Below are 27714 nucleotides of genomic sequence, written 5' to 3'. Positions count from 1 at the left end.
CACTTCCTACAATTTTGTAAACAACAAACTAAAAGACTCAAGGTCCATCCCACCCCTGAAAGGACCTAATGGTAAAGACTGCAACGACGACACTATTAAAGCCAACTTCTTTAAAACATTATTTGGCTCAGTATTTGTAAACAGCAATGGATCATGCCCAGTATTTCCTAGTCGAACCATAGACAACTACAATGATCTAATACATATCGATTTTACAGAAAACAATGTTGAAAAAGCACTACGCAATCTAAAACCATCTCCATCTATTGGACCAGATGGAATATGTGCCTACTTCTTAAAAAAGCTATCCACTGCCATAGCCGAACCTCTAAGCATAATCTTTGAAAAATCTTTCAGGACCAGATCCTTGCCAAAACTATGGTCACAAGCCACGGTCATCCCCATCTTCAAAAAGGGAGACCCCAGCCTAGTTGAAAATTACAGACCAATCTCTTTATGCTGCATCACCTGTAAAGTCATGGAATCAATTATTAACCAATCCATTATCCTCCACTTAGAGACAAACAACCTACTCTCTAATAAACAATTTGGTTTCAGGAAAAAACTATCATGTACTCTGCAACTCTTACACTGCAAAAAACATATGGACTACACAACTTGATCAGGGCAAAGCAATAGACGCAATCTTCTGTAAAGCCTTTGCTTCAATGGTACACGACAAACTACTCCTAAAACTAAAATCTTATGGTATCTCTGGACACCTGCATAACTGGATAGAAGCATTCCTGTCAAACAGACAACAAATGGTCAAAATTGGGAGCGTCCTATCAAATTCTGTACCTGTCAACAGTGGTGTCCCCCAAGGCAGTGTTCTAGGACCAACTCTTTTCATACTCTACATAAATGACCTCTGTGATCATATCAAGAGCAACTGCGTTCTCTTCACTGATGATGTAAAGCTATTCAACACCACAGACAATACTGCTACCCTTCAAAAAGACCTCGACTATGTATCAGAATGGTCAAACAAATGGCAACTTCAAATCTCAACAAATAAATGCTCTGTCCTACATATTGGCAAATAAAAAATAAAAAATCAGAAAATAAAATACAGGCTGAATCGTCAAGACCTTGTTGATGATCCAAACTCTGTCAAGGATCTTGGAGTACTCATCTCTAATGACCTAAGTCCTAGAGCCCACTGTAACTACATAGTCAAAAAGGCATTAAGAGTTGTTAACCTAATCTTATGCGTAGCTTTTTCTCTGGTAATATTACACTACTAACTAGAGCATACAAAACATTTGCTAGACCAATACTCGAATACAGCTCATCAGTCTGGAACCCACATTACATATCTGATATTAACACAGTTGAGAAAGTCCAGAAATATTTCACAAGAAGAGTTCTCCACTCCTTTATCCGTTGCAGAATACCTTATGCCACCAGACTTGAAATTCTAGACCTAGAAAACCTAGAACTATGCCTTTGATACGATCTAAGTATAGTATATAAAATCATACATTGCAATGTCCTACCTGTCAATGAATACTTCAGCTTCAACCATAATAACACAAGAGCAAACAACAGATAAAAACTCAAGGTTAATCGCACCAAACTTGATTGCAGGAAATACGACTTCAGCAACAGAGTGGTCAATGTCTGGAATACTCTACCTGCCTCTGTGGTTTCTTCCCCAAACCCCAAAAACTTTAACCTTAGACTGTCTACTATTGAACTTACCCCTTTCCTAAGAGGTCTGTAGGGGGTGTGCATAAGTGCACCAACGTGCCTACTATCCCTGTTCTAATGTTTCTTTTTTTTTTCTTATATGTATATCTTTCTTTCTTCCATGGATTCATAACTATGTTTATACTTATACCTATTATCTTGTAAGCAATTGACAAAAATAAATAAATAAACAAACAAACAAACAAATAAATAAATAAGAGCCACCATGGCGCAGTGGTTAGAATGCAGTATTGCAGGCTACTTCTGCTGATCACCGGTTGCCAGCAGTTTGCGTCTCACCAGCTTAAGGTTGACTCAGCCTTCCATCCTTCTGAGGTGGGTAAAATGAGGGCCCAGATTGTTGGAGGCAATATGCTGACTCTGTAAACCACTTAGAAAGGGCTGTAAAGCACCGTGAAGTGGTATATAAGTCTAAGTGCTATTGCTATAGTACCTTCCATGTATATCTGACTGATGTTTCAGAATTATGGTCATTGAAAAATATAAACGATGTAGTCCAGGACATATTCAGCTATTTAGATAGAAAAAATCTAGATCCTAAAGAATAACTTGATATGACCAGGTGTGGGCTGCTACTGGTTTGCCCCAGTTCGGGAGAACCGATCGCTAATTTTATCATTTTTAATTGCTGGTTTGGCAAACTGGCAAATCCCACCCTTGGCTGGCCCCTCCCAGGAGTCTCCATGGAGCCCATTTTGGATCCCAGGTAAGTACAAGGCATGGAGGCTTGGGGAGGGTGAAAAATGGGCATCCCAAAAGCTCCTAAAGACCAGAAATGGGTCCTTTTCCAGCCTCCGGATGGCTTCCGTAGCCCAGGGAGACTGTTCTCACCCTCCCAGAGGCTCGAGGAAAGCCTCTGTAGCCCAGGGAGACTGAAAATGCCCCCCACCCCCGATGGTGGAGGAGGCGACTAGGCCACACCCAACCAACAACCCGGCAGATAACCAGTTGCTAAAATTTTCAAAGCCCACCCTTAATATGATTAATAAAGAGCACTTAAGGGGCTACTGATAGAAGAACATATATGGAATAAGTCAGCCTTAATGGCATTATGGGCAGCTATAACAGCTATAAATGACACACAAAAATGATCCTAGATATTTGATCTTTAACTAACGTCTACTCAAAAACTGAAATACTTTTTATATTCCACACAGCACTTTAAAGTTTTAATAACATTAAATGATAGTTAACATTTAATTCTCTCCTTTCAATGTTTAGAGAGCTACACACAAAAAGATGACAATATGAAATAGTAAGAAAGGCTATTTTGTTTTTACACTAAGCTTCTTGGAAAGTTGTTTTGAAAAAAAATTATCATTTGTATTTCAGAATTGTTCAGATTGTGTCAAATACTAAGAATAAACTGATTTAAACTGAATACTGAAAAAACATTTACAGTTTTGTTGTGAATGGATATGCAATTTATTTTGAAAAAAAGAACACTTTAGCTGTCAGAAAATGGCACATTGAATTTGTTATGAACCAAAAACTAAAGAAAAATTGTAAGGAAATTATAATCTGGTGCAGGTTGATAACCTGTGTATCACTGATAAAGTATTTTAAGATAACTATTTTACAAATAAAAATTACTATTAAATAATCCCTTACCTATGAGAATTTCCATAACACTGCCAATTATGATAATCTTCCATGAGATCAATATGATCTAGCGTAGAATTATAAAAATCCGTATATGGAATAAGAGGAGGATTACCTAGACTATTTGAAGCATCTGCAATGACATATTTAGTTATTAGTAATAATGTGTGACAACTTTGTTTAGAACAATGAAATTCATATTTATATAAAAAATACCAATAATATTCTTTGATGCAACAATATTCTGTAACAAAAGGGATAAGTTTAGACTTTTAAAAGTATGAGTGGAACCAGAAACCATAGTTACATAGTTTTTGGTGGTAACATACAGTCCTGAGCCCAAAATTTCTGTTATTAAACAAGACAAGCAGCCTCTTGGAGCAGGATGCCTTGCAGGGTCCCAAAGACTCATTTCTGATGGAGTTTGGGGGGCAGAAAGAAAGACTTTTGCTGCTTTGCTTGCATGCAGCCAAAAGCAGAAGAAAGAAGCGGAAAGAAGCAGCCCGGTGGCCGGGCGAGGTGTGTGGGCAAGTTCCCCCCTCCCCTCACCACTTCGTGTTGTTCACAATGCAAGCGATGCAAGCCTTGTGTTCCCGTGGGCCATGGGGTGGCACAGCCTTTTGTTCCCATGCAGCTTGGATTCATTGCTTTGAGGAGGGTGCTTTGGGGGTGAATTTTCTCGTGGACCACCAGTGGTCCCAGCCCTCTGGTTGGTGAGCACTGCTCCAAGCCATTAAAATGTTACTACTATTATAATGTGGAAACCTTTAAATATTTTCTCTTAAAAATGGCTAAAAATAATTATAAAATATTGTAGCATATACAGACTATACATATATGTTCTGTTGAAATGTTTTCTGCTATTATGTAATATGTTGGTTTGAAGAGAAAAAGACTAATTTTATATTGACATAATTTGTGATGATTTAATGCCTTATAGCTATGAGAATTCAGAAAAAATTAATTGCATCTAAACTTACTAAATAAAGACAAAACTTTGGTTGCTGATGGAATCCACCAGGTACACTTCTCCATAGGAGGCAAATCTTCAGGTTTTGCCGGAAAGAGACGCAAAGAAATAAATTGTAAGATTCTATCTATAATTTGCTTGATTCGCTTCTGGGACATCCTATAAAATATAATAATATTGTTTTTATAATAGCAGGAGTCCTAATAGAATTCATAGTTCTTATTCTTAATAACAATCGACAAAATGTTTCTACAAAACAATCATGTGAAATATAAATATTCTAGAAAAAATGTATTCAGCAGAACTATTAACCCTTTCCATGAAAGATAAGTTACTTTTTCTAACCTATTGTTGCCAATTTAGCATGTAGTTGTAACTAGATAACTATAACTATAAATTGATGAATTTATGTCATTGGAATCAGTGGGTTTCACATTTTGGTTTAGGCACAGAATTTCCTTGTCCAATACTTTGAGAAAGTCAAAGTCACTTGGGACAGTTTTTGTTGTAATAATGAATAAAGTTTAATTGATATGAAATAGAATTCATGGAATCTTAGCAATATTTTCTTCAACAGTGTGAGTATTTCAGGGTATTTTGACTACCATGGATAAATAATAACCACCTATAATAACTGAAAATATAAAACTCATAATTTTAAACAACAGAAAATAGCCTTACTTCTTCAACCAGTGAATTAGGTAGTGATGATCCTCTTCGGGTAAGGCAGCAATCTGTCTTAGCAAGTGAGCAAAAATAACATATGTTGTTGTGTTACTAAACAGAGGATTCTGAAAAAGATTAAAAACACTTCATTAGTATATTGTACAAAAAACAAAATAAACTATCTGTCTCCAAATTATAATAATATTACTGAAATAAGTTTAAGTTACTTTGATTGGTTCTGATAAAGTATAACCCAACTGTGGATTTTTCTCATTATGGAGTAAGACACGGATTGTTTTATGATTTTTTTAAAAGTAATATTTCCTCCGACTCCTGGTGGCTTCATCAACAAGTTCAATTTCGTGAAGTAGCCGTACAACACCCCTAGAAGTAAAAAGGCTGCCTTTTCCTTTGTATTGAAAATAGATGGAGTACTGTATGATTCTGTCAGTGATTAATTGGTATACAAGCAACCTTACCTAACAGTGCTGTTGAGTTAAGATGGAGTTAAGCTAGAAACATAATAAGATGAGGCTATCCTTGTTCTAATTGTATCACTGGGATAAAATCATACATTAAGCCAATTCATTGATTTCAGAAGTAAACTATTACAGTACAGCAATAACTGTGTAAACACAGCAGTGCCAAACAGTTTGTTTTGTACCTGAACGAAATCCAGTCAAGATAAAAGCTCCCTTCAATAAATTTCACTCTGGCAGATACACTGAAGTGTTAACTGCAACCATAAATTATCACACACAAATAAATATGAATACATGTTGTTTCAAACAGTGAGACTGATCTTTTCTTGCATTTGATGCTCATTATAGTTAGAATTCTCTTTGTGCATAAGTGCTATAAAGATGCAAAGCAGTGGTGGTATTCAGCTGGTTCGCACCGGATTGGGCAAATCAGTAGCAAGGATTTGGCGTGGGTCGCCAAACCAGTAGTAAATTCTGGCTGGCCCTGCCCCCGACCCGGTTTGCCTGGTCGCCACTGGCTCGCTTGCCCCACCTGCCCGATGCTCGCTCACCCTGCCTGACGCTGGCCCCTTAAGGTATTTCTTTCTTTCTTTTCCCTCCCGACAATGAGCAGTTCATATGATCAGCTATGCTGGGATTCCCCTTGCTGAGGCCCAGGAAGGCAAAAAATGGAAGGAGAGGCTCAGGGGATTTTTTGCCTTCCTAAGCCTCAGAGGAGCCTTCTAGGAGCAAAAACGCCCCCCCAAGAGGCTCTTCTGAGACCAGGAAGGTCCCAAAATGGAGCGTGGAGGGGTGCTGTGCGCCCCTCCCACGCTCTGTTTTTTTTCTTCCTGAACCTCAGAGGAAGCAAAAAAAATTCACAGTTGGGTTATACTTTCTAGGAGCAAAAATGCACCCCCAGAGGCTCTTCTTTTTTGGGGGCCAGGAGGCCCAATAAATGGATGGGGGGGGGAAGTGCAAAAAAGCAAAAAAAAAAAAAAGGTCACGCACAGTCACATGGCCATGCCCACCAAGCCACGGACTGTAGGAGATGACCAGGCTGAATTCAAGGGAGGGGTCAAACATGTCATCAGTCATGAGTCCCTGTGTGCCCACAAAGCGATCTAAGTCCAGCCCATCTTGAATTACTTTCTATTCCTACTTCCCACTAATTTCCCCTGACCATTAGTAGCTCAGATTCTTGTACAGAGCTTAAGCTTGCAATAAATCTTATATTCATTTGAACTGCCTGAATCTCCTGATTTCCCCAGAGCTTGACAAGGACTGGCATAATGAGCGCTAGGTAAAATAACATGACTTGCAACAGGAGATGGCATACAAAGACCCCTGAATAAATACTTTTCTCCCTTCTTACCTGTAGAAGAACAAAATATGCTCTGAGATCATCTTTTGTTTGTGGTCTGAAAGAACATGAATAAGTGAAAAATGAAAGGCACAATCTAAGTATGTAAATGCATGGTCAACTCTAAGTGGAATTACAGCTATTTTATACTAGCTACACCCGTGCATAAATGATGTAGTATTTAATTTAAGAATAAATATAAAGGCATACCACATAAACGTTAATACTCTCTGATTATGTTACAAAATTATCCCTAGTTATATGTAACACTTTGGAGCTATAAAATAGAATGAGGTTTTTCATCAGAAAGGGAAAATGTTTTCCATTTGTTCATGTGAGTTTTTATTTATCAAACTCATGTTAAAATTATATATTAATAAGCTTATAAACTGTGAAATGCAGAGAACAGAAATACAAATAGAAATACAATTTTGTACAGAGACCTAATATTCATATCAGCTAATAGACTTATTGCAAAAAATGTAAGATCAACAATGTAACTATTCAATTCAACTCATTCCTTCCTTCTTGTCCCCACAGCAATCCCATGAGGTGGGTTTTACTGAGAGAGTAACTGGCCCAAAGACACCTAGATGGCTTTCATGCCTAAAGTGAGATTCTGTAGAACTCACAATCTCCTGGTTTTTAGGCCAGCACCTTCACCACTGCATTAAACTGGCTCTTATGTCTAATAAGTTATGTATTTAAAATTCAATTTCTGTAGAAATTAAAATATCATGTCTTATAGATATATATAAAAGTTAGTTGTATTTACCCTTTACATTCATGCAATAAACCATTAATTATTCCTTTTAGGACACACTTCTGGATATCTTGAGGCTAGAACAAATGAAAAAGGAGTGAAATAATCCAGATAATTTTTTATCAATAACACAATTGAAACAATTATTATCACTAAATGGTCAGATCACAATTATAAAAATGAGAACTTAGAAACATTTACATAAAATGCAATATATTTTAAAGCATAATTCTGAAATGTAAAAGAAATCTCAAAATGAAACTTTTTTCAAAATCACTGATTAGGGATCTTTTTTCTAAGTTCCAATTTTTCTATTTAAAACTCATTGAATTCAGCCTCCCCCACCCCCGGGTCCTGTCCTTTCTTTATAGAGATATAAACTGACATTTGCTTTTATACAGTGGGGCAATCAATTTTCTGGGATCTATCATAGCATAGGAACAAGCAATTTTGACCACTTTCTATTGTCAGTAAGAAATTGCTATATGTTCATATAATTGTTTAAATAGATACGGCAATTTTCAAATGTTACGTCTGAGATTGACAATGATGACAATATATATTTACACACACTCATTTGTTTATGTATAAAGATAGGTAGATAGGTCAGTAGGTGGGTAGGTGGGTAGGTAGGTAGGCAGATAGATAGATAGATAGATAGATAGATAGATAGATAGATAGATAGATAGATAGACAGATAGATAGATAGATAGATAGATGATAGATGATAGATTCCAGTTTTTAGAAGATATAGTTTTTAATGTAATGGATCCCTTTGTGTCTAAAACTTTACAAAATGTCTATTTTCCATTTGTAGATTTATTTTAGGAAAAATATTTAATTGTAAGACACCAATTTCATTATGGTATCACTTAATTCCAGCATAGGCAATAACATTCTAATCTAAATCATAAGGCTGAAAGTTATGACTAAAGGAAATGGTGTATTTTTCTCTGATGGAGAAAGAGGGTAATTTCTCTTTTCAGAATTTACAGAAGTTTTTTTCAGACTGTTCATATTTTTGGTGGCAAAGCTAGAGCGTGTAAGACTAAATGACATTTAAGTTAATGGCATGTGAGCAATGGGAAGCACAACCTCTGCACATTTAGTCATATATTTTACTTTGCTCTATGATATAGATGAATTGTACTTGTACTTGTTCCACGATTTCTCTGAATTGTACTTACTGAGCTATTAAATATTACTATTTTAAAATAATCATAGCTTTCTACACACCCTTAAGGAGTAAACAATTGTTAGTGGAATTTTACTTTTAAATGTTCCTCATATTTATAAATCACTAAAGTATTTAATATACCAAGAGAATAATTTCGAATGTTACATTCTAATTATAGTATCTACTTTTGAACTACTCAAAATTTCTCCACTCTTATGTAGGTAGATAAATTGCTGTAAATCAACAATGCATTTGTTGATCACTTTAGCATCTTCCTCTCAAAGTAATTATCATCTTTCTAGATTTTTATATATCCTATATCAGTGATGGCTCACCTTTTCCCAGTTGTGTGCCGAAAGTGCATGTATGTGTGTGCCTGTACCCATAATGCAATGCGTGTGCTACACCTCCCGCCCCCTGCATATGTGTGCACGGCACACACACACCCGCACACCACGTGTATCTGCATATGCGTGCCTGTCTCCCACTTTGCCTACTTGGTATTTATATGTGCTAGAAATCTCTCTTCTCTCCCTGCTTCCTTATTTCCACTATTTTTCCCTCAAAGGACCCAGAGCATTGTAAAAACGATTGCAACTAATTTTCAGTCTCTAACTTATGAACAATAATTTGGTGCTGAAGAAGATAGCGTATGATTTATACTGTCTTCTCAGAAATTCTTCAATATGTACTAGTGCACTGTTTCTATATTAGTAATTATATATCATATATGTGATTTTTATTCTGCATATAGAAAGTTTTTCTTTCTGTTCTTTTGTGCTAGCAAATAACTTAAGCCAACAGTTGATATTTTCATTCAATATTTTATATCAACATAGTATTTTTCTCTTCTCTATTTTGCATCTCCTTTTGAACTGCTGACCATGCAACATTGATCAGCTGAGTATTTAAAAAGAAGCTGAAAGAAAGAGAGAATTCACAAAGCATTGTGAATTAGCACGTACGGTTCTTTTTAAAATAAACACATAAAACATATAATCCCTTCTAAGAGATGATAAGCTTTCATTTTCCCATGCAATTTTTTACAGAAATGATTTTATCTCAACATCAAGCAAATCATCTGTATCTCTGTCCATTTATGCAGACTTTCACGGACCCAAAAGCAAGCAATATTTCTTCCAGCCCTTACAGATAAATAGTGTGCAACTAATGACCAGTAGTTTCTATAACAATTTTGGGGTGTGGAAATTAATTAAAATTCAGAAACATTTCAGTTTGAAAATATTATTTAGCTATGTTAGCCATGATACAATGCTGTACAGTTGTTATTTAGGGCAGTTGAAAAGTTATTTAGATCTGTTCTGTTTAAAATGAATATATGTTCAAATTCATATTGTCATTATCTTTCCCATGTAAACTTATTTCATGGTTCAGTTCAGGTTTATGTGGACAGATTAAATTATGCAACTAATTTAAATAATGTATTTTTGAAAATAACATTACATTACAATATATTAAAAATTAGCATTCATTATTTATATTGTTCTGCAGTGATTATTTCAAAGGCAAAAAAGATGTTTCAGACCAAGTGGGGACATTCATGTAGTACTTATGTGTATACTCTAAGTTTAGATTTAATACCCATATTTCTTTTTTAAAAATCTGCTGTTTACAGCATCATACAACCATCTTTTCAGTTATAATTGAAAAACAAATTAGGCAAATTCAAAGAGATTGTAATTTCTGGAAATTATTAAAGTGTACATTAGAAATATTGATAGTTACAACAACTGAATAAACCCAGAAGCTACCCAATATATATAATAATAACTGGAAAAAATTGAACTGTAATATAAAGATATCATTATAGTATTCTGCACAAGATTACAAAGAAGAAAGAAGAGCTGACTTACAGCTTGAGGTAAGGTATCATAAACTGCATTCACATATTTAGCATCAATTCCACAATCTTCAATGGAATTAAAAGGAGTTTCGGTATATTTCTGCAAATTGAAACAATAAACATGAGATAACCTTCTCTAATGTATTTTCAATTTGTGTTGCAACTATAATTTTTGGAATAATATTTATTTTTTAAAATTATAATTAAATGTTTTTATTCATTTAATGGAATTTTAGGCAGCAAACAATGAGATAATACACTTAAAACAAAAACTAATATAATAAAGTTTACCTTGAAAAAACAAAAGGACAACAGCATCATAGCACCTCAATTCAGCTACGGCCAAAGGTACGATGAAATAAAATTGCAGTGTTTGTGAAAAGACAGAAGAGTGGGAGTTATGGGTGTTTCTGGGAAGAATGGTTGTCCTAAATTGGTGGTAACTACCAAGAACGCCTGCCATCTTGTCCATATCACATACCTCAGATGACAGATGGGATTCCAGTGGACTCTTTTTTTGATCATCACGTTGGGGAGGCAGATTCCATTCTGGTTAGGGTTGCCTGACATAATCTAGTGCTGAGCCATGTAGGGCTTTAAGTATAATGACGAGCACTTTGAAATTTGCCTGGAAATCTACAGCAATAATCTCAAAATGGGTGTCCCTTGCCGTGGTGGAACTGAACAGTCAGTTCTACTGCTGTACGAATTCAGGGTTGTCTCTAAAGAGTCCCACATAAAGCATGTTGCAATAGTCTCGCTTGATATGTAAGTTACTGAGATGTGTAAGGTCCAGTGGACCAGTTCAGGGTGACGTCCCACCAGTCAAAATTTCTACCTATTTGTTAAGCAGGAAGTCTCCCGAGACTTCTACTAATCCCTTAAGTGTGATTATCTGGAAATATGGTGGGACACAATGGCAAGGTTAAGATTCTTGCCTCCTGAATAGATGTATATTGTGGCTCTGACAATGCTAATCTTTCAATTTGTATTATGAATATATTCCACCTGTATTTTTTATTTCTGGAGTTCATACTTTCCGGTTTTTATTTATTTACAGATACAATTGTAGTTTTCATACTTTTACAAAATAAACATTTTAAAAAACACAAAGCCTCAATTGAGAAAATGACTTTGAAGCAATACAAAAATAATGCATTTCATGGTATTGGGTTTTTTTAACCATTTTTTCTTTAATCTACCTATCTTCTATTTTTGGTTTTTGGTTTTAATTACACAATATTATAACTGGTAACATATATTTTACACTATTGGTAATTCCTGTTTTTAAGTCACAAACTGGAAGAGAAAAGAAAAAACAGTGAGAGTATTGCCAATTTTACCTTAAATGCAGTGTTAACTTCTGGAAAAGAATCAAATGTTTTTGAATAAAAGTCATAGATTTCCTTCCAGTCTCCTGTTAACTTAGCTTTTTCTATGTCATCCCTAAGAAAATCCAAAATTCAACATGTTATAAATTAATCTCTTATTGAATATCTATATATATTAAAATGAAAATAAGCATTATTACGTGTATATAACATTAATAAAAAGGCTTAACCTCAAAGACCTCTATCTATTTCTGATTAATGCTGAATAACATAAAATACTTTCCAAATAATTTGCTCAAAACAAATCACCAGGAACAACAAACAGAAGAGAAAGCCTTAGTATTAGATAGAGGAGCAAACAGAAGCTGATTATGGGTTTGAAGGATTATGATCAGCAGTTTTCCTACATGGTGCATAGCCAGAAAACTCTACATTGCTTATTGTGAATTATTACTTCTTGGTAAGAACAGGCTCCAGCAAATATGGCAGCATGAAATGTTCACTAAGCAAAAACTAAAAATAATTTGTCAATGGAGTTCAAGAATCTGGGAAACTTTTCCTCTAAGACGATAGTTAATTCTTGGCTAATCTGAGAGCTTGAGGTGGGGACAAAAATAAATAAAAACCTTTCTAGTGGTAAGAAGTTAAGATGAAGATAAATTGATATGATCATGAAGTTATTATGAGTTACAGTACTTGTGATGTGTTTTTGCATAGATTTGTAGCAAATATAAGCTTTTGTGGTTATAGCAGATAGAGAGTAGATTTTCAAGCCAAACAAATGAAGCTCTGCAACTGAAACTGTCAGAGAAAGCCACTCTTCATAAGAGAATCAAAGGAAGGAGTCGACCCAGTGGATTTCAATGACCAGAAATGATTTTTTTTAACAATAGTAGACCAAAAGCAAGATATGTAAATACATATCCTTCAGCCTTGAAGCTCCATGATAGCTTTTAGGCTTTTGCAGAAGACTGCAAGTCTCCAGAAAAGGAATAAGCGACTCTAGTAACAGCAACTGCAAAAGCCCTGAAGAACAGAATGGATGCAACAGTTATCTGAAAAGGACAAAGTGGAGAGAAACAATGGTTGAAGTTTTCCTACTGTGATAAAAAAATGAATGTTTGGTAAGATTAACTGACTTATGAAGCTTACTATCTTGTAGGGATGAGATTAAATAACTGTGAAGATTTTACTCCAGGTATCCACATGGGAACAATAGATGATCATCTTGCTGATATGAGTTAGCAGCCCAACATGATTGCTAAAAGGCAGATGCAATTTTGATTTGTATCAACAGAAGTTTAGTTTGCAAACCACAGAAAGCCAATTTGATCTAGTGGTTAAGGCAGCAGGCTAGAAAGCGGGAGGCTGTGATTTCAAGTCCTGCTGTATCCATGAAAGCCAGCTGGGGTGACTCTCTCTTGTTTTGGGGAAACTAGGAGAAGAAAATTGTATTTGGTATGTTCGCTGCCTTGAGTTATTTGTAAAACTAATAACGGCAGGACATACATAAATAAATAGTTCTACTAGGCAGCATTCTGTATTGGTGAATCCTTATTTTGAGTTTCTGGGCACTTGTTTTTATAAAAGATTCAGAGGAAACAAAACAGATGCAGAAGTTAAAAAGAATAAGAAGAAATGTCTCATGAGAAGAAATTAAGGGAACTGGACATGTTTATCCTTGAGAAAAAATGACTTTGCAACACCTTTCTTCAGCACAAGCCTATATGAATATGTACAGTATTTTAAAAAAAACCCTCTAGGCCTAAGTGAAAAAGTAAGCACTGGTTTAGTCAAAATTTTACATAATATTTTTAAATTACTACAGTAATTGTGATAATTGGTCTATTACTCACAAAGTCCTCACCAAGTAAAATAACAATAATTACCTTAAGCAGACAATACACTGTTAAGTTGAACTTAGTTGTATATCAAATATGGAACAGCACTGCTTACCAAAACTCTTTCATAGTTTTTGTTTGGCTGAGACAGGAGGGTTCCAATGGGATTGAAACTTTCATCTCTACTGGAAGTATATCCACTGAGGTTCGCTGCTTTTGCCTAACACCAAGGCCAAGTGACTGTTCTTTTGCTAATTTAAAAATAAGAGAAAAATGAAACAAACAAAAAAATCAGTATTATAATGCTCAGGTAAATAGCACATGAAAATGGCTATCCAAAATAGTGCAACCTTGAGTAAATATTATTAAATTTTTACTTCTGATCCTGGAAAGATACTTAAGAGAGGATGTTGCTTCCAATACTAGCCTCTAAGCTGCCTCTTAATTCTTTTTCATTCCAGAACTTCCCTGAAATGCATTTAGAACTCTGCTGAGGAAGAAAACCAGCATCTTTACATAATAAACAGTTCACATAAACATATATTCTCAGTTAAAAAGCCATTATAAGAATAATACCATTTATTTAAAACAATATATTCACAAATGATCTTATAAATGTTCTAATAATTTTATTGGCATTGCAGAAAAGATAACTTCTTACATAAAGAATACAATATAATTTAGAATTCAGTTGTCTGGAAATCTAATTGAACTATTTATATGTAAGTAAGAACTAAAAGAGAGGAATAATATGCAACCACCCCCAATTTTAAACTAGTCATCATTCCTTATAGAATTCAAAGTCAGGAAAATTTAATTTCTGTAGAATTTGAGATCAAGCTGAACTCAGTTTTGATCATGTCATTCTTTTCAAGGAATAAATTAAAAGTTCTTCAAATTCAGGTATCATATGGAATACACACTTCAGATTCTAAACATTATAAAACAAAATGCTTTAGGAAATAGCTCAAGAGAAATACAAGAGTTGCAAATGAATGCCAAATCTGATTTAATGATCACATAAATACAGATTGCTCAACTAACAAATATGTGAACACAATGATCAAACTGTATTTCAATATAACTGCAGAATTCCACCCTGGAAATAATATATTTTTGACCTAAAAGTGGAATGAGTGCAATTTCTTACTAACACCAAAGATTTTTGTTTGTTTATTCATGTCAAAAGCATCACAATTTTAAAAAAGGATACTATATGACGTAACATTTAAAATATAATCCTATAGTCCTCATGAAAGGAGCCTCTTGGAAGAATGTGTGCTGTTACCACATTCTGGCACCGCCTGGACAGCAGGTTATAGGTAGCTAATTTGGCTTACTTTATTGTCATTGTACCTTGTACAATTAAATTAAATGCTATCTTCAGTGTACATCATAGTTAAGAAAACTATAAAAATAAAACAAAAACACACATTCTATATAATTGAATTGAAAACCACTGATACTGCATTAATATTACACTATACAGTAGAATTCAATATAGTTACTGCTCTGGGATAGAAGCTGCTTTTCACCCTGTTTGTCCTTGTTTTTATTGTCCTGTACTGTCTGCCAGATGGTAATAGTTCAAAAAATGGGTGGGATCGATCTTTGAGATCGATCTTTGAGAATGTTGTGAACATTCTTTGAGAATGTTGTGAACTTTCTTAAGGCAGTGGGAGCTATAAAGCTCTTCCAAAGAGGGGAGAGGGCAACCAATGATCCTCTGGGCAATGACATTAATCCTCTGGAGTGCTTTCCTATCTGCCACTGTGCAATTGGCAAACCATACAGAGGTGCATTAAGTTAAAATACTCTCTATAGTGTAGTGGTAGGTCACCAGAACTTTTTTATTCAGTTACTATTTCCTGAGAAGTCTCAGGTAATATAATCTCTGCTGGGCCCTTTTGACCAGTGCTGCAATGTGAGTGCCCCAGGTCAGGACCTCTTTTATGACAACACCCAGAAACTTAAATTGGTCACTTGCTCCACTGGGTCTCCATTGATAAGCAAGGGCTGGATGTCTGATCTATTCCTTCTATAGCCCATTATAAGCTCCTTGGTCTTATTGGTTTTAAGGACCAAATTATTGTCTCCACATCTTCAAAGCAACAGGTCCACCTCATTTCCATAGGCAGACTCATCTACCCACCCACCCCGAGATAAGTTCCACCACTGTTGTATCATCTGCAAATTTAATAATAGTATTACTAGTGTGAGTGGGAATGGAGTCATGCACATAAAGAGGATAAAGTAAGGGACTCAATATGCAACCCTGTGCTGTACCAGTGTTAAGAATAAGGGCTGAAGAGGTATGATTACCACATTTGACCCTCTGAGAGCGGCCAGGTAGGAAATCCATAATCCAAAGGCAGATGGAATAAGAAAACCCAAGGTCCATAAGTTTAGACACTAGTCTATGTGGAAGAATTGTGTTGAATGCAGAGCTAAAATCTAGAAAAAGCATCCTCACATAGCCCTCCCGCTGTTCCAGATGAGTCAGAGCAGTGGGAAGAGTGATGGCTATATTGTCCTCCTTTCAACCCAGAAGCATCCGTAGCGTAGTGACACCCAAGAATGAGCAAACCATAGAACCACATTTTAAACATACAATTTGGTTGTTAAAAGTATTATTAGCTCCAATAATTCCAGAAAATGAAATTACAAGATGGCAAGTGCTAGACTGGGATCAAACACATATTTCTCTCCAAGCTAGTTACTAAATTTTCAGTGCTTATCAGTTGTAAGGAATTTCTAGATTCCTTTGTACTGTTAACTGAAAGACTGCAAAAAGTTGGAGATGGGTTAAGAAGTTAGGAAAAAAATAAATATTTGTATATATACAATGTAAAAACCCATTATAGCAAAGTAGAGTCTGTACAGGTAATCCTTGATTCATAGCTACATAAGATGTAGTGGTTATAATTTGAGTCAAACCCAATTTTAAATTGTTAAGCAAATCCAGATTCTCCAATGTGCATTCTTTTCCTGAAATCAACAAAAAAGGCTGCAAATCATAATCACATCACCGTAGGATGCTGCAACAGGTCATACATGCAAGTCAGTTGCCAGATGCCTGAATTATGATCATGTGATCATGGGGATGATGTGAGGGGCCATAAATGTGAGTACATGCCAGAAGTCCCTTTTTCCAAGGACATCATAACTTTGAATGTTATAAATGGTCATAAATCGAGGACTACCTGTAGCTGCCAACTCTGATTATTTGATTTCTATACATTACTGACAAAAACAGTTAAGGTACCTGGAAAACTGGTAAAATGCAAGATGATTGAAGGACAGCTATCTTTAAAAAACAGATTTTGTGTAGTGAAAACTCATTTTTTTTTAATTCTCTTTATAAATAGGAAAATTGTATGTTTAATTCCAGCCCTTAACTTTGTGTTAAGTTCATATATATTTAAATTACTTGTAACCTGTAATAAACGTTAAGGCTCTTTTTTCTCCTACATCCCTCAAGAGATTCTGAAATAACTCATTTTATTATAAGTGCATGGTCCTGACAGAGGCAATTTGGATGTTCAACCTTAAATATAGAATTCCGATCATTTTTATTCTGTAGTTAAACATAGGCATCCATATGGATGAAACATGTTTCACAATGTCATGATGCAACTCTGCTCTTTCATACTTGCTTTGATTATTACATTTTGCTTCACACATTTAGCCTGTTCAGCTAACGTTCCTATTTAATAAAATGTTAAATCCTTTAAATGAAGGTATGTGAAGGATAAGAATCAGAAACCACTTTGTAAAAGGGCCAAAAATAATGAAATATAAAATACTATAAAGTTCCAATATTTTGCATATTCTCATGATTGCTTATTCATTCATAATTCTTCTGTTTATAAAGACAGATTCAACTCCAGTTATTCTTAAATGTAATTTTAAAAAGTCTTTCCTAAACACACTAACAAAGTTTTATAAAACCCTTGGAAGAACGAATACTGTTTGAAAACATAATTAAGCAGGTGGCAGGTTACTATTATTACTATTCATTAACATGTGCAAACTGAATACTATCTGTGTTAAAATTCATTCCAGTTACTGCATCCTACAATCCCTACTGAGCTGTTATAACTACTTACTAGAAGATTGTTTCTTACTGTGCTGTATCATGTTAATCTTCACACAAAGAGAGTTCTACAAAAAGTACTGAAAGCATTGTCATAACACAAATAAAAAGAACATCTTCAAATGTCAAGTACCCCCTTCAGCTAGAAATGACTAAAAATTAAATCTTTTATTTTCTCACCATTTTTTATATCAGTAATAACTAATTGTTCAGGTGAATTTTCATTTACAGAATCTTCCTTCTTTTGGCTGATGGTTGAAATGAAACTGCTGAAAGGAGAAATATCATTTTTGTGTCCTCTTTCCATTCCCTGAAATTAGGAAAAATAAACAAAGTGCTTGACGATGAACTTTGACAAGGTTCCAGTTCATAGAACATTACTTTTCTTATTAGCAACGCAGTGGCAATGGTTTAGAAAAAAGGAACACATTAAAAACGTCCATATTTAAAAGTAATACAACTTGGAATGCAATACAGAAAAAGAATCTATATTTCATTGATGAATGAAAATTCAAATGTAAGTCTGTGCTACATATTTAATCTTGATTGATTTCAAAATGAATGTGGAGCCAGGGCTATGTTGTTACTTGAAATAAATCCAAAACTAGAATGCATGATGTAGGTTGTTTTAATGTGAGACGGGGTGGAGAGGAGACTAATTTTAATTCTATTACTGTAAGAAATAAATGTAAGCTGCCAGGAGACCTCCTCGATTGGAGTGGCATATAAATTCCACTGAATGAAATAATGAATGATGGAAAGGCAGAATAACACGCTACCTGTCAAAAAGATGTATACATTTTTAGACAAGTTTTTCAGAATTTCTCATATAATCGTGTGATAGGAAAAATAATGGAAAGACAGTTGTAATAGGTTGCTCTGTCTGCAGCCTTTTGAATAGATGTTAAAGCTGTGAGGCGTGAACAGAAAACTATATGAATATACGTTACTATTTTCACACACATTCTAACATCCATCAATAAATTTATCCAATTTTCCAGTTGTCTCATTCCCCGTACCATGTTCTTTGTTTCTTTACAGAATATTCCTATGGATTCCATCATATGGAACCCCATCAGGTAGTCTTCAACTTCAACCTAAATTTGTTTAGTGACCATTCAAAATTACAATGGCATTGAAAAAAGTGGTTTATGATCATTTTTCTCATTTATGACTGCTGCAGCAACCCCATGGTCATGTGATCCAAATTCAGATGCTTGGCAACTGACTCATATTTATGATGGTTGCAGTATCCGGGAGTCATATGGTCACCTTTTGCAACCTTCTAATAAGCAAAGTCAATCCATTCTTCCCATTTTCCTTCCTAATTCCCAATCTTGGTAAGCAGTATTCCTGATCTTCTATCTTTTATTCCTGTCATTGAGGTGTGTGTGTGTGTTAGAGTTAAGGAAATTGATAGATGGTAGTTGTACTCAAATTGCAAGGGCAAAGCATTTCTGGGCATGGTAAACAGATGCTATATTAAAAAGGAAAACAGTGACAGGAAGATTCCCCTAAGCATATTTCCAAGCATACTGTATTTGACAGAATTCACTTACTCACAGTCTAGCTTTGTTGTGTGTCATATTCTTTTGTTGCAAAATATAGAAAATTGTGGAGACTTAAGTAATCTAGAAAGTAGGGAATATATTTCTTACACCAATTTGTATGACATTTGGCAGTCTTTATCAGATTATGGTATTCAAATGGTCCCTCACTCTCTTTGATACTTTCTGAGCTGGAAATCTAATTGTAAGGCTCTTTATATAGCCCCACTCCAAGTATGGGGGGGGGACTTTTAAAGTTTTTTCAGAGATGGATAAAATTGAAACAATTCAGACACATATTAATATTTCCAAGTTGCAACAGTTAGTTTTATTTTTTAAGTTATACCAGTCTTTCCTTTAGGAGCTTAAGGCAATTTACTTTACTTTATTTATCTCCCTCTACTTTATTGACAACAATGTTCTTCTGATGTAGGATTGTGATATTGGATTGAGAATAACTGGCCCGAAGTCACTAAATAGGTTTCTGTGGCTGAGGATGGCTTGAACCTGGATCTACCTGTGCTAGTCTAGTACTTTAACCAGTATGCCACAGGCTCTTTTCTCTGTTCAAGGCTGGGTTTTTTTTTCCTCATGAAAAAGCTTCTTTCTGCCTCATATTATAATAAAATTTTTGTTATGGACAATTAAAAATAAAAAGGAATAATTTTTGGAACGACAAAATTTCAATTATTAGTCCCTTTACCCTTCCAGAGAATGGATGGCTGCAGACCAAATAAAATCAGATTTCCATGGAGGACTGTAGACAATGGTGGGATTAAATGTTTTTTACTACCGGTTCTGTGGGAGTGCCTTAGTGGGCATGGTGTGGCTTGGTGGGTGTAGCAGGGGAAGGTTACTGCAAAATCCCCATTCCCTCCTCACCTTTACCTGCTTTCCAGCTCCGTTCTCCTGTGCAGAGCAACCAAAGAAGACCCAGCCGATCAGCTGGGACTCGGGAGGCAGAGAATAGATGGGGGCAGGGCCAGTCAGAGGTGGTATTTGCCACTTCTCTGAACTACTCAAAATTTCCACTACCGGTTCTCCAGAACTGGTCAGAACCTGCTAAATACCCACCTCTGACTTCAAAGAGAATGTAGTGGCTTTTGTATCCATATTTATTTATAGGTTATGACATAGAAGTAAAAGCTTGCCTTACATTTTCTCCCCTCTCCAAAATTAAATTTTAAATGAACATTTTCAACATTGAAATAATTTTAGATAATTTTAGCATTACCAGCTATGGACTGCACAAATCCAGATGACTACTAGATTGCTGCCAAGACTATACAAGATGGTCTGGGGTTTTGATCTGGTAATGCTAAAGTTCACGTATCAAGAAAATGTGAAAATGTGTAGGATACTTACAAGCAGTAAGCTATCTGAAGGCTCGATATGCCAGAAAAAAAAAATGTGAATATTCCCAAAAGACTCCACAATAAATCAATGTTGTTTTTGAATAAAAAAATCCCCCAACTACATGTCATGTGCTAAAAATGTAAATTTCTTCAAGAAGCTCTAGAGGAGTCCAAAATGCTCTGTCTGAGCACCGTTATTTCAGCCTTCACTCTAAAGGGGGGAAAATGACAGAAGCTATAAGTGTGGGAGGGGCGGGTGGAGTAATTATGAATGAACCGGTATATTTTTAATACTAAATGCTGTTCGGATTCTATAAGCAGCTTGAATGGGAACTAAAATGACAGTAGTAGAGACAAAAGCAGAAAGGTGGCGGGGGGGGGGCAGTGCGGTACCAATTCTGAATGTGCAGTAACACCTTGAAACCACCTCAGTTATAATCTAATTAGCACAACAGTCCACACTTTTTCTGTGCTCTCCCCTACAAGCCTACAGGTAGTCCTTGACTTACGATTGCTCACAGTGACCATTTGAAGTTATGATGAATCTCTCCTGGGCTACTTATTAGACAGTTCTGAAGTTCCAAAGGCCGTTCCCCCCCCAATGGTCACGTGAGATCACAGGTTAAACTCTTGGCATTGGTCCTGCATTTATAGTTGTTTGCAGCATCTAGCATTTACCACGTTTTACAACATTTCTGCAGAGAACTTTTTGCAGTTTTTGACAAAAATGACTCATAGTGAACAATGGACTTGCTTTATGACTACTATGGTTTTTTTTAACCCCAGAAGGTCATTATTATTACCATGGTGTTCACATAATGACTGCCACAAAAAAGGCTGTAAAATCAGATCAGTCATGGGGTGACCCCCCTTTGTGACTGGGATGTCTTACAACCATAATGGCCATTGAGGACTACATGTATCATACTTGTCTGAATTAGTACGCCCACTTGCAGAATGCCAAAGTAGTGGAGTTAATATTTTTTCATTTTTAGAATTTTAAAAATTATTTGAAGTAAATGAGATGCAATACTTCCTTTTTCTATATTTATTTAATGTTTTATAAGCATTGACGCTTATTACCAAAATATCATTGTGTTCTTGAATCTCCATCTGTTCCTCCCCCTAGATAAGCTGAAGCATTTATTTAACATGGTTGTAATTTTTACACATTTTATGGTTTCTGCTTTTGATAATTCTACTCAAACCATTCAAGAAAATAAATTTAGTATGGATGAGTATTTCAATAGACTTCTCTTACAATTGATGTGTCATATCTCCTGATGTTACGAATTCATTTCTGAGCATTTTCTAAAGAAGTGAATACTGACTTCAGATTTACGTATTTTATATATGATTTGCAAAATGAAAGGCAGTATAAAAATTGAAATATGCAGTAAATCAAATTGATGGCATTTAAATAAGAAGACTGTTCAATACAGGTAGTCCTTGACTTACAACTACAATTAGAGCCAGATCTTCGATCACTAAGCAATTGTTAAGCCATCACATCTGATTTTACTACAATTTTTACTCTGGTCATTAAGCGAATTCAGCTTTTCCCACTGACTTTACTTGTCAGAAGACAGCTGGGAAAATCAGGAATTGTAACCACATCACCACAGGATGCTGCAACTGGGGTAAATGAGAACACAAATTGTTATTATGTGGCTCTGGAGGTGGTGCAATTTGTAAATTTGAGCACAGATCATAAGTTTTTTAACGCTGTCATAACTTTGAATCAGCAGTAAACGAATGATTGTTATCAAATATACACTATTAGTTTCTGTGCTGATATTGGTAAAACACTATTTTCATCTAAATAAGGCAGAGAATGGGCTCACAGAAGAAATTATTCCCTACCTTTCCGTTTTTACTATTGGAGAGGTCAATCTGGAATCTTTTATATGTGCAAAAATGTCAGGATAGGATTGAAGATGTTGCATTGCTACTATTACCATTATCATTGTCATGGGTATTTCTATTATACTGATCAGTCTGGACTTATTCTTCCCATCACCTCTACTAGGTGCATTCTGCCATACTATTTAACTAGAACAGCCCTGTCAAAACTATTAATTGCATTCTTATCAAAAGTCATGTAGCCATTTCTCTGCTGTGGTGAAGAGAAAAAATAAACAATTTCTGTTTGCTAATTTATTACCTTGCCTCACCTATAGGTACCTTTCCCTTCAAAATTAAGATTCTTTAAATTAAATTATCTGGCTTTCTTAGTGAAAACAGAGCTGACTGATTCTTCATAATGTTAATGATGGAACAATACTACCAGCTTTGATGGGATCCCTTTCTTTCACAATTTTTCATACTGGATGTCTTTAAATTCTCTGCTGGACCACTGAATTAACAGTAGTTTAGAATAAACCAATAAACCTCCCATTGCAGTCTCTTAGATGTAGCCTGTAGTTTACTAACCAGAAAGTCTTCTAATCAAATGTGCTTGTGTAGTGATAAGCCTCTATCTGAAACTACTGAAATCCCATATTGAAGCAAATACTGTAAATGAAATTCCATATATGTAATTCTGCATCTGCAACTACATCAATAGCGACTACCAAAAGAATATGGAAAAATATATAATGTAGTGTAACAAATTTCTCACATGAACTGGACTTGATGTATTTTCAAAACTGGCCTTTAGAATTTTACATTTGACCACATTCAAAGAACGTTCTTTTTTACATGTATTCTAGGTTTATTGGTTTATATTAGTCTCTGATATTTGATTTTGATACTGGAATTTGGAATGGTGCATTAACTTTGTCACTGAAGTAGTTATAAGTCAACTGTATTATCTTGACATGAATTATGCTTTAATGTTATTTAAAGTTTTAACAAGAAAGATAAGCCTAATATAAAGAAATATAAAATAAGAAAATAAAGACAGAAATCAGAAAAATCTATACTTTTGTCTACATTTTTAAATTCAGGGATTTTCTAAACACAGTATACCGGTAATTGATTCAATGTTAATTAGAAATATTAGTTCTTCTGAGGATGTTCAGTATTTGATGAATTAATAACTAGTGATTTTCTTCTTGTGCTGCCTTTCCAGACAGCAAACTGAGTATTTTTCTGAAAGAAAACTTTAAAGTAGAAAGCAGCTCACAAACAAATCCAGAAAAAAGGAAGATAGTTGTTTTAAACATTCAACCTCACACATGAACTAATTCAGCCTTTAAAATATGAAGTTTTTTTCCCTTTTATTTCTGTGCTAGTTAGAACTGGCAAATAGTTTGCAAATACATGTTCAAAATGCCTTTCTACCTTCCATCTGTTATAAAGAAACTACTTGTTCTTAGTAATATAGCACCATATTAAGCACTGATAATTGAAGACTTTTTTTCCATTATGCTATGCTTGTAATATTCAGTACAATGAATTGAATATGAGTGACTATGACACTGTTAGTGAAGATCTCTACTTCAAATCATTTCATGTTCTTAAGGATTTTTTAATCATTTAACATTGGATATAGGATGAATGCTTTCCCCCACTATAGTATGAGTGTTTTTTCCACTGTGGAGTACGTGACAGTACTAAAGGAACAAGTCTAATATATATAATAGTATTGAATACATAGGCTTCTCTTCCCTTTCTGCCTCTGTTGTATACCATACTCAAGACAGTGTAAATGTCCAATGGTTCATAACTAATAAAGATTTATGGATTACCAGTTTAATTCATAAGTAAACAGTTCTAATTCTTCATTTCTTTTGTAAAAGTTGCTCTTAAAATCTAATCATATAAAAATACATCTTATTTAAATTAATCTGAAGGAGCTAATATAGCTGAGAAATTAAAATTATATGTTAAGATTAAGTCTATCAACTAAATTATTTTAAATTACAGATGTATACCATATGTGTAACTATTTTGTCCTGATATGATAAGTTTTCAAAGTACAACTTGCCCCTAGATTCATCAGTTATAAGGAAACTCCTGGCTTGTTTCTTACTATAATTCTTAATTTTATTAACCATTTTTTTGGTTATGGGTGAAATATAGCTTTTGAAAGGTAGCACAGATGCTTGATGTCAAAGAAGCCGTTGTGGAGATGAAACGAAGTAACCTGGAATTCTATTCCTATTCAAAATAAGACTACAATGGCTTGTTGATATTTTCCAAGCAAAAATACCACTATACCAGCAGGAAAAATACACTTCTAAATCCAAGCCTCAGTGAGCAGCAGACACTTACTATACTGAGGTACTGCTGAGCAATTGGAATATTTCCTATTTCTTCTCAGAATAAATTAGATGGAAGTGGAAATAGGCAGGACCTAACAAAGCATCCCTCCAATTTTCTATTTCTGCTGTAGCTGTAACTAGACAGCTTTTGTAAGAAAGGAGGTAATTGGGCAAGAGACTAGTTAACTTGGATAAATTATTTTTAAAAATGCAGGTATTTTTAAATTTATATATTTGCTGATTTGTATTCTTGGCTTTTTTCCTAGTAATTCAGAAAAAAAATCAGAAATGGAAATTGTTTTCTGTAGTTTCAAATATAACAGTACTTTGGTACTGTTATTCCTCATATCTTCAGCTGAACTGTTTTGTCTCTAAACGACCCTTAAGGGATCATCCAGTACATGAGTTTATTGAGAAGAGGGGGAGGTGGCTGGAAATCAGAACAAGTGACTATGGTGGAAAATAACAGCCTATGTTCAACTTTTTTTAGAGCAGTAATAATAATTCCCCTGCTGTTTTTCATGACACGCATGCATCTTCCCATGGGAAGTAAACAAATATACTATCAGACTAATACATGATGCAACATACAGTAGTTCTAGAAGATAGTTTCCTTCTTGCATAACCTTCTTCCCTCTGCATTAAAACAACAAAAAGCAAGTTCAGAAAGGTCACCAATTTGTTAATGGGCTAGCTTAATTTTGAAGGAAGCAATGTGGAATATTATAAACTTAACACCATCATATTAGGGAACTATCACTAGCCTGGTACTCTCCATGGTGACTGGCAGAGATGATAGTTCTCAACTCACAAATCTGGAAGACACCAGATTGCACAAGAAGACCTAAATTATAAGTTATTTATGCAAATATTTGTTTTGTAGCAGTCTTCTATGTTTGGTAATATGAACTAATTTAGATAAACTTGCGGAATTGGGTTACATTTGTTGGAGATGTGATGGGAATCATTATGTGCTCTGCATCAGGAATAAATGGGGTGCCTATTAAATTTAATATCCAAGACTTATTTAGCAGTTTTGATGACAACTAGGTTTTTGAAGTTGTTCCTGCAAACTTACTTCCCGCTCCAATCCTTCTAGATAACTTTTCCCTGATATTTATCCATAGGAGAAAAAAAATAATGAATAAGAAAAATCCAAATAAATATCACAAAAGAGGTACTCAAGCTAGCCTAATCCACAACCTTTTTAAAAAAAAATGAGTTTGCTTTGCTCCCTCTGCTTAGATGGAATACTTAGTTTCTAATGACAGCTGAAGGGGCTGGAAAACTAAGGCAAGAGACCAGGGGATCCAAATCCAAGGGAACACTGAATTCTCTGCCAAGCAAAAGACCCAACTTGGCCCCGTTCGCTTGTCAGAAAAAAAAACAAAAACACAATTTCTCTCCCCGTATTATGGCCACTTTATGGGTGGCCCATGGTAAGGGTTAATAAACATGCTTTTAGTTTCAATCCCCCAAACCCCAATTGCCCTTAAACAGGGTAAAAAAAAAAAAACCCACCCCATCAAATAATGCATTTATGCATGCAGTCCCCTTGGGACAGGGCGGCATCTCCGAAAGAGGGAAGCCTCCTACGCCGGTCCCTTCTTGGAACTGGATCCGATCCTTACCCCAGAAGCCGACCTCGGTTCAGGCAGGTGAGGAAGCAGTTCCTCGCCTTCTCCCACGCCGAGTTTCCTTTCTTCTTCCTCCTCCTCCTCCTCCTCCTCCGCAGCTGCCATCCCTTCTTCCGGTGGCTGGGATCCCTTCTCCTCCGCCGGAGGGGGATCCACGCTTTCCTGTTTTACGTCGCAACCCAGCATGGGGCGTTTGTCGACGACCGCAGGCAGGAGATCCGAAGCAGCGGCGGCGGCGGCGGCGGCGACCAGGGCAGGCGGCGGGTTGGGCAGCGCCATGGCTCCCTCCAAGTCCTCGTTTCTTTCCCTCTCGGTCTCTTCTCTTCTCCTTTCCCGTCAGCCGGCTCTGGGGCTGCCTGCCATCCTCTCCTCGCCCCGGCTCCGCTCTGCCCAGCTCGCCTCCGCCTCCCTCGCCCGCGGTTACCTCAGGCAACCTTCCGCGCTCGCCCGGAGGCGGCGGCGGCGGCGGCGGCCACTGGAGCGGGGTTTTAACGCCCCCTCCCTTGTCTTATCCTTCTCTCCTCACCCCTCCCGCCAAAAAAACAAAAACAAAAACCCTTGTCTTATCCTTCTCCCCCCCCCTCCCCGCCCAAAAAAAAGGGAACTCCAATCTGCGCGCGCCGCTTCTTCCCTGTCCCGCCAAAAGCGCCCGAGAGGAGCAACGCCGCTCCGTCCCAACCGCTCTAAGGCGAGCGCCGCGGAGATTCCCTCAGCGCCTCGCTCGCTCTCTCCCTTTCTGTTTCTCTCTCCTCCGCAGTTTCAAGAGGGCCTGACTAACTGCTCCCTGCCCGGATCGGATCGGGGTTTTTTTTTGGTTTTTTTTCGCGCGTTGCTCCAAGCAGCCCCGCGCTGGTCCAAACAGCAAAGGGAGAGGCGAGACGTGGCAGCGGCGGCGAGCGCCTGCCGCCCTCCCTCATCGCTTCCCCACCGGGCTGTCAGGAAGGAGGACCCGCCAGTCGAATTGCCAGACTGCGGCGGTTCCTCTCGCCCGCGACCTCCTTCCGTCCGCGCTTCCCCCCACCCTTTCCCGCTTCACCAGGCTTCCCCATCCCAGCCCGCCATGTTGTTCTGGGAGGCAAGCCTGCCTACTGGAAGGGTCGGGTGTGTGGGAGAAAGAGTC

At 36.2% G+C, this 27714-nt stretch overlaps 1 protein-coding gene across 2 annotated transcripts in view; it reads right to left on the bottom strand.

Annotated features, from left to right (window-relative positions):
• Positions 1-27150, bottom strand: part of HECTD2 (HECT domain E3 ubiquitin protein ligase 2) — a 43135-nt gene extending 15985 nt beyond the window's left edge. The window contains exons 1-10 of one of the 2 annotated variants that reach the window (XM_026710569.2): positions 26589-27150; positions 18028-18157; positions 13867-14002; positions 11923-12025; positions 10590-10679; positions 7551-7615; positions 6788-6833; positions 4967-5076; positions 4296-4444; positions 3325-3448 (exon numbers count right to left, since the gene is read on the bottom strand). In XM_026710569.2, coding sequence (XP_026566354.1) covers positions 3325-3448; positions 4296-4444; positions 4967-5076; positions 6788-6833; positions 7551-7615; positions 10590-10679; positions 11923-12025; positions 13867-14002; positions 18028-18157; positions 26589-26873 — 1238 coding nt within the window. In that variant the 5' untranslated portion in view covers positions 26874-27150. The remainder of the gene's footprint in view (positions 1-3324; positions 3449-4295; positions 4445-4966; positions 5077-6787; positions 6834-7550; positions 7616-10589; positions 10680-11922; positions 12026-13866; positions 14003-18027; positions 18158-26588) is intronic. The other variant, XM_087932415.1, reaches the window with a different exon arrangement.
• Between the last annotated feature and the right edge of the window lie 564 nt (positions 27151-27714).

The sequence above is a fragment of the Pseudonaja textilis genome, chromosome 4 (genome assembly GCF_049901715.1).
Source record: "Pseudonaja textilis isolate UNSWEBS1 chromosome 4, rPseTex1.2, whole genome shotgun sequence".
NCBI classification, from domain to species: domain Eukaryota; kingdom Metazoa; phylum Chordata; class Lepidosauria; order Squamata; family Elapidae; genus Pseudonaja; species Pseudonaja textilis.
The sequence above is the reverse complement of the archived record's forward strand: the minus strand, read 5'-3'. Positions and strand labels throughout refer to the sequence as shown.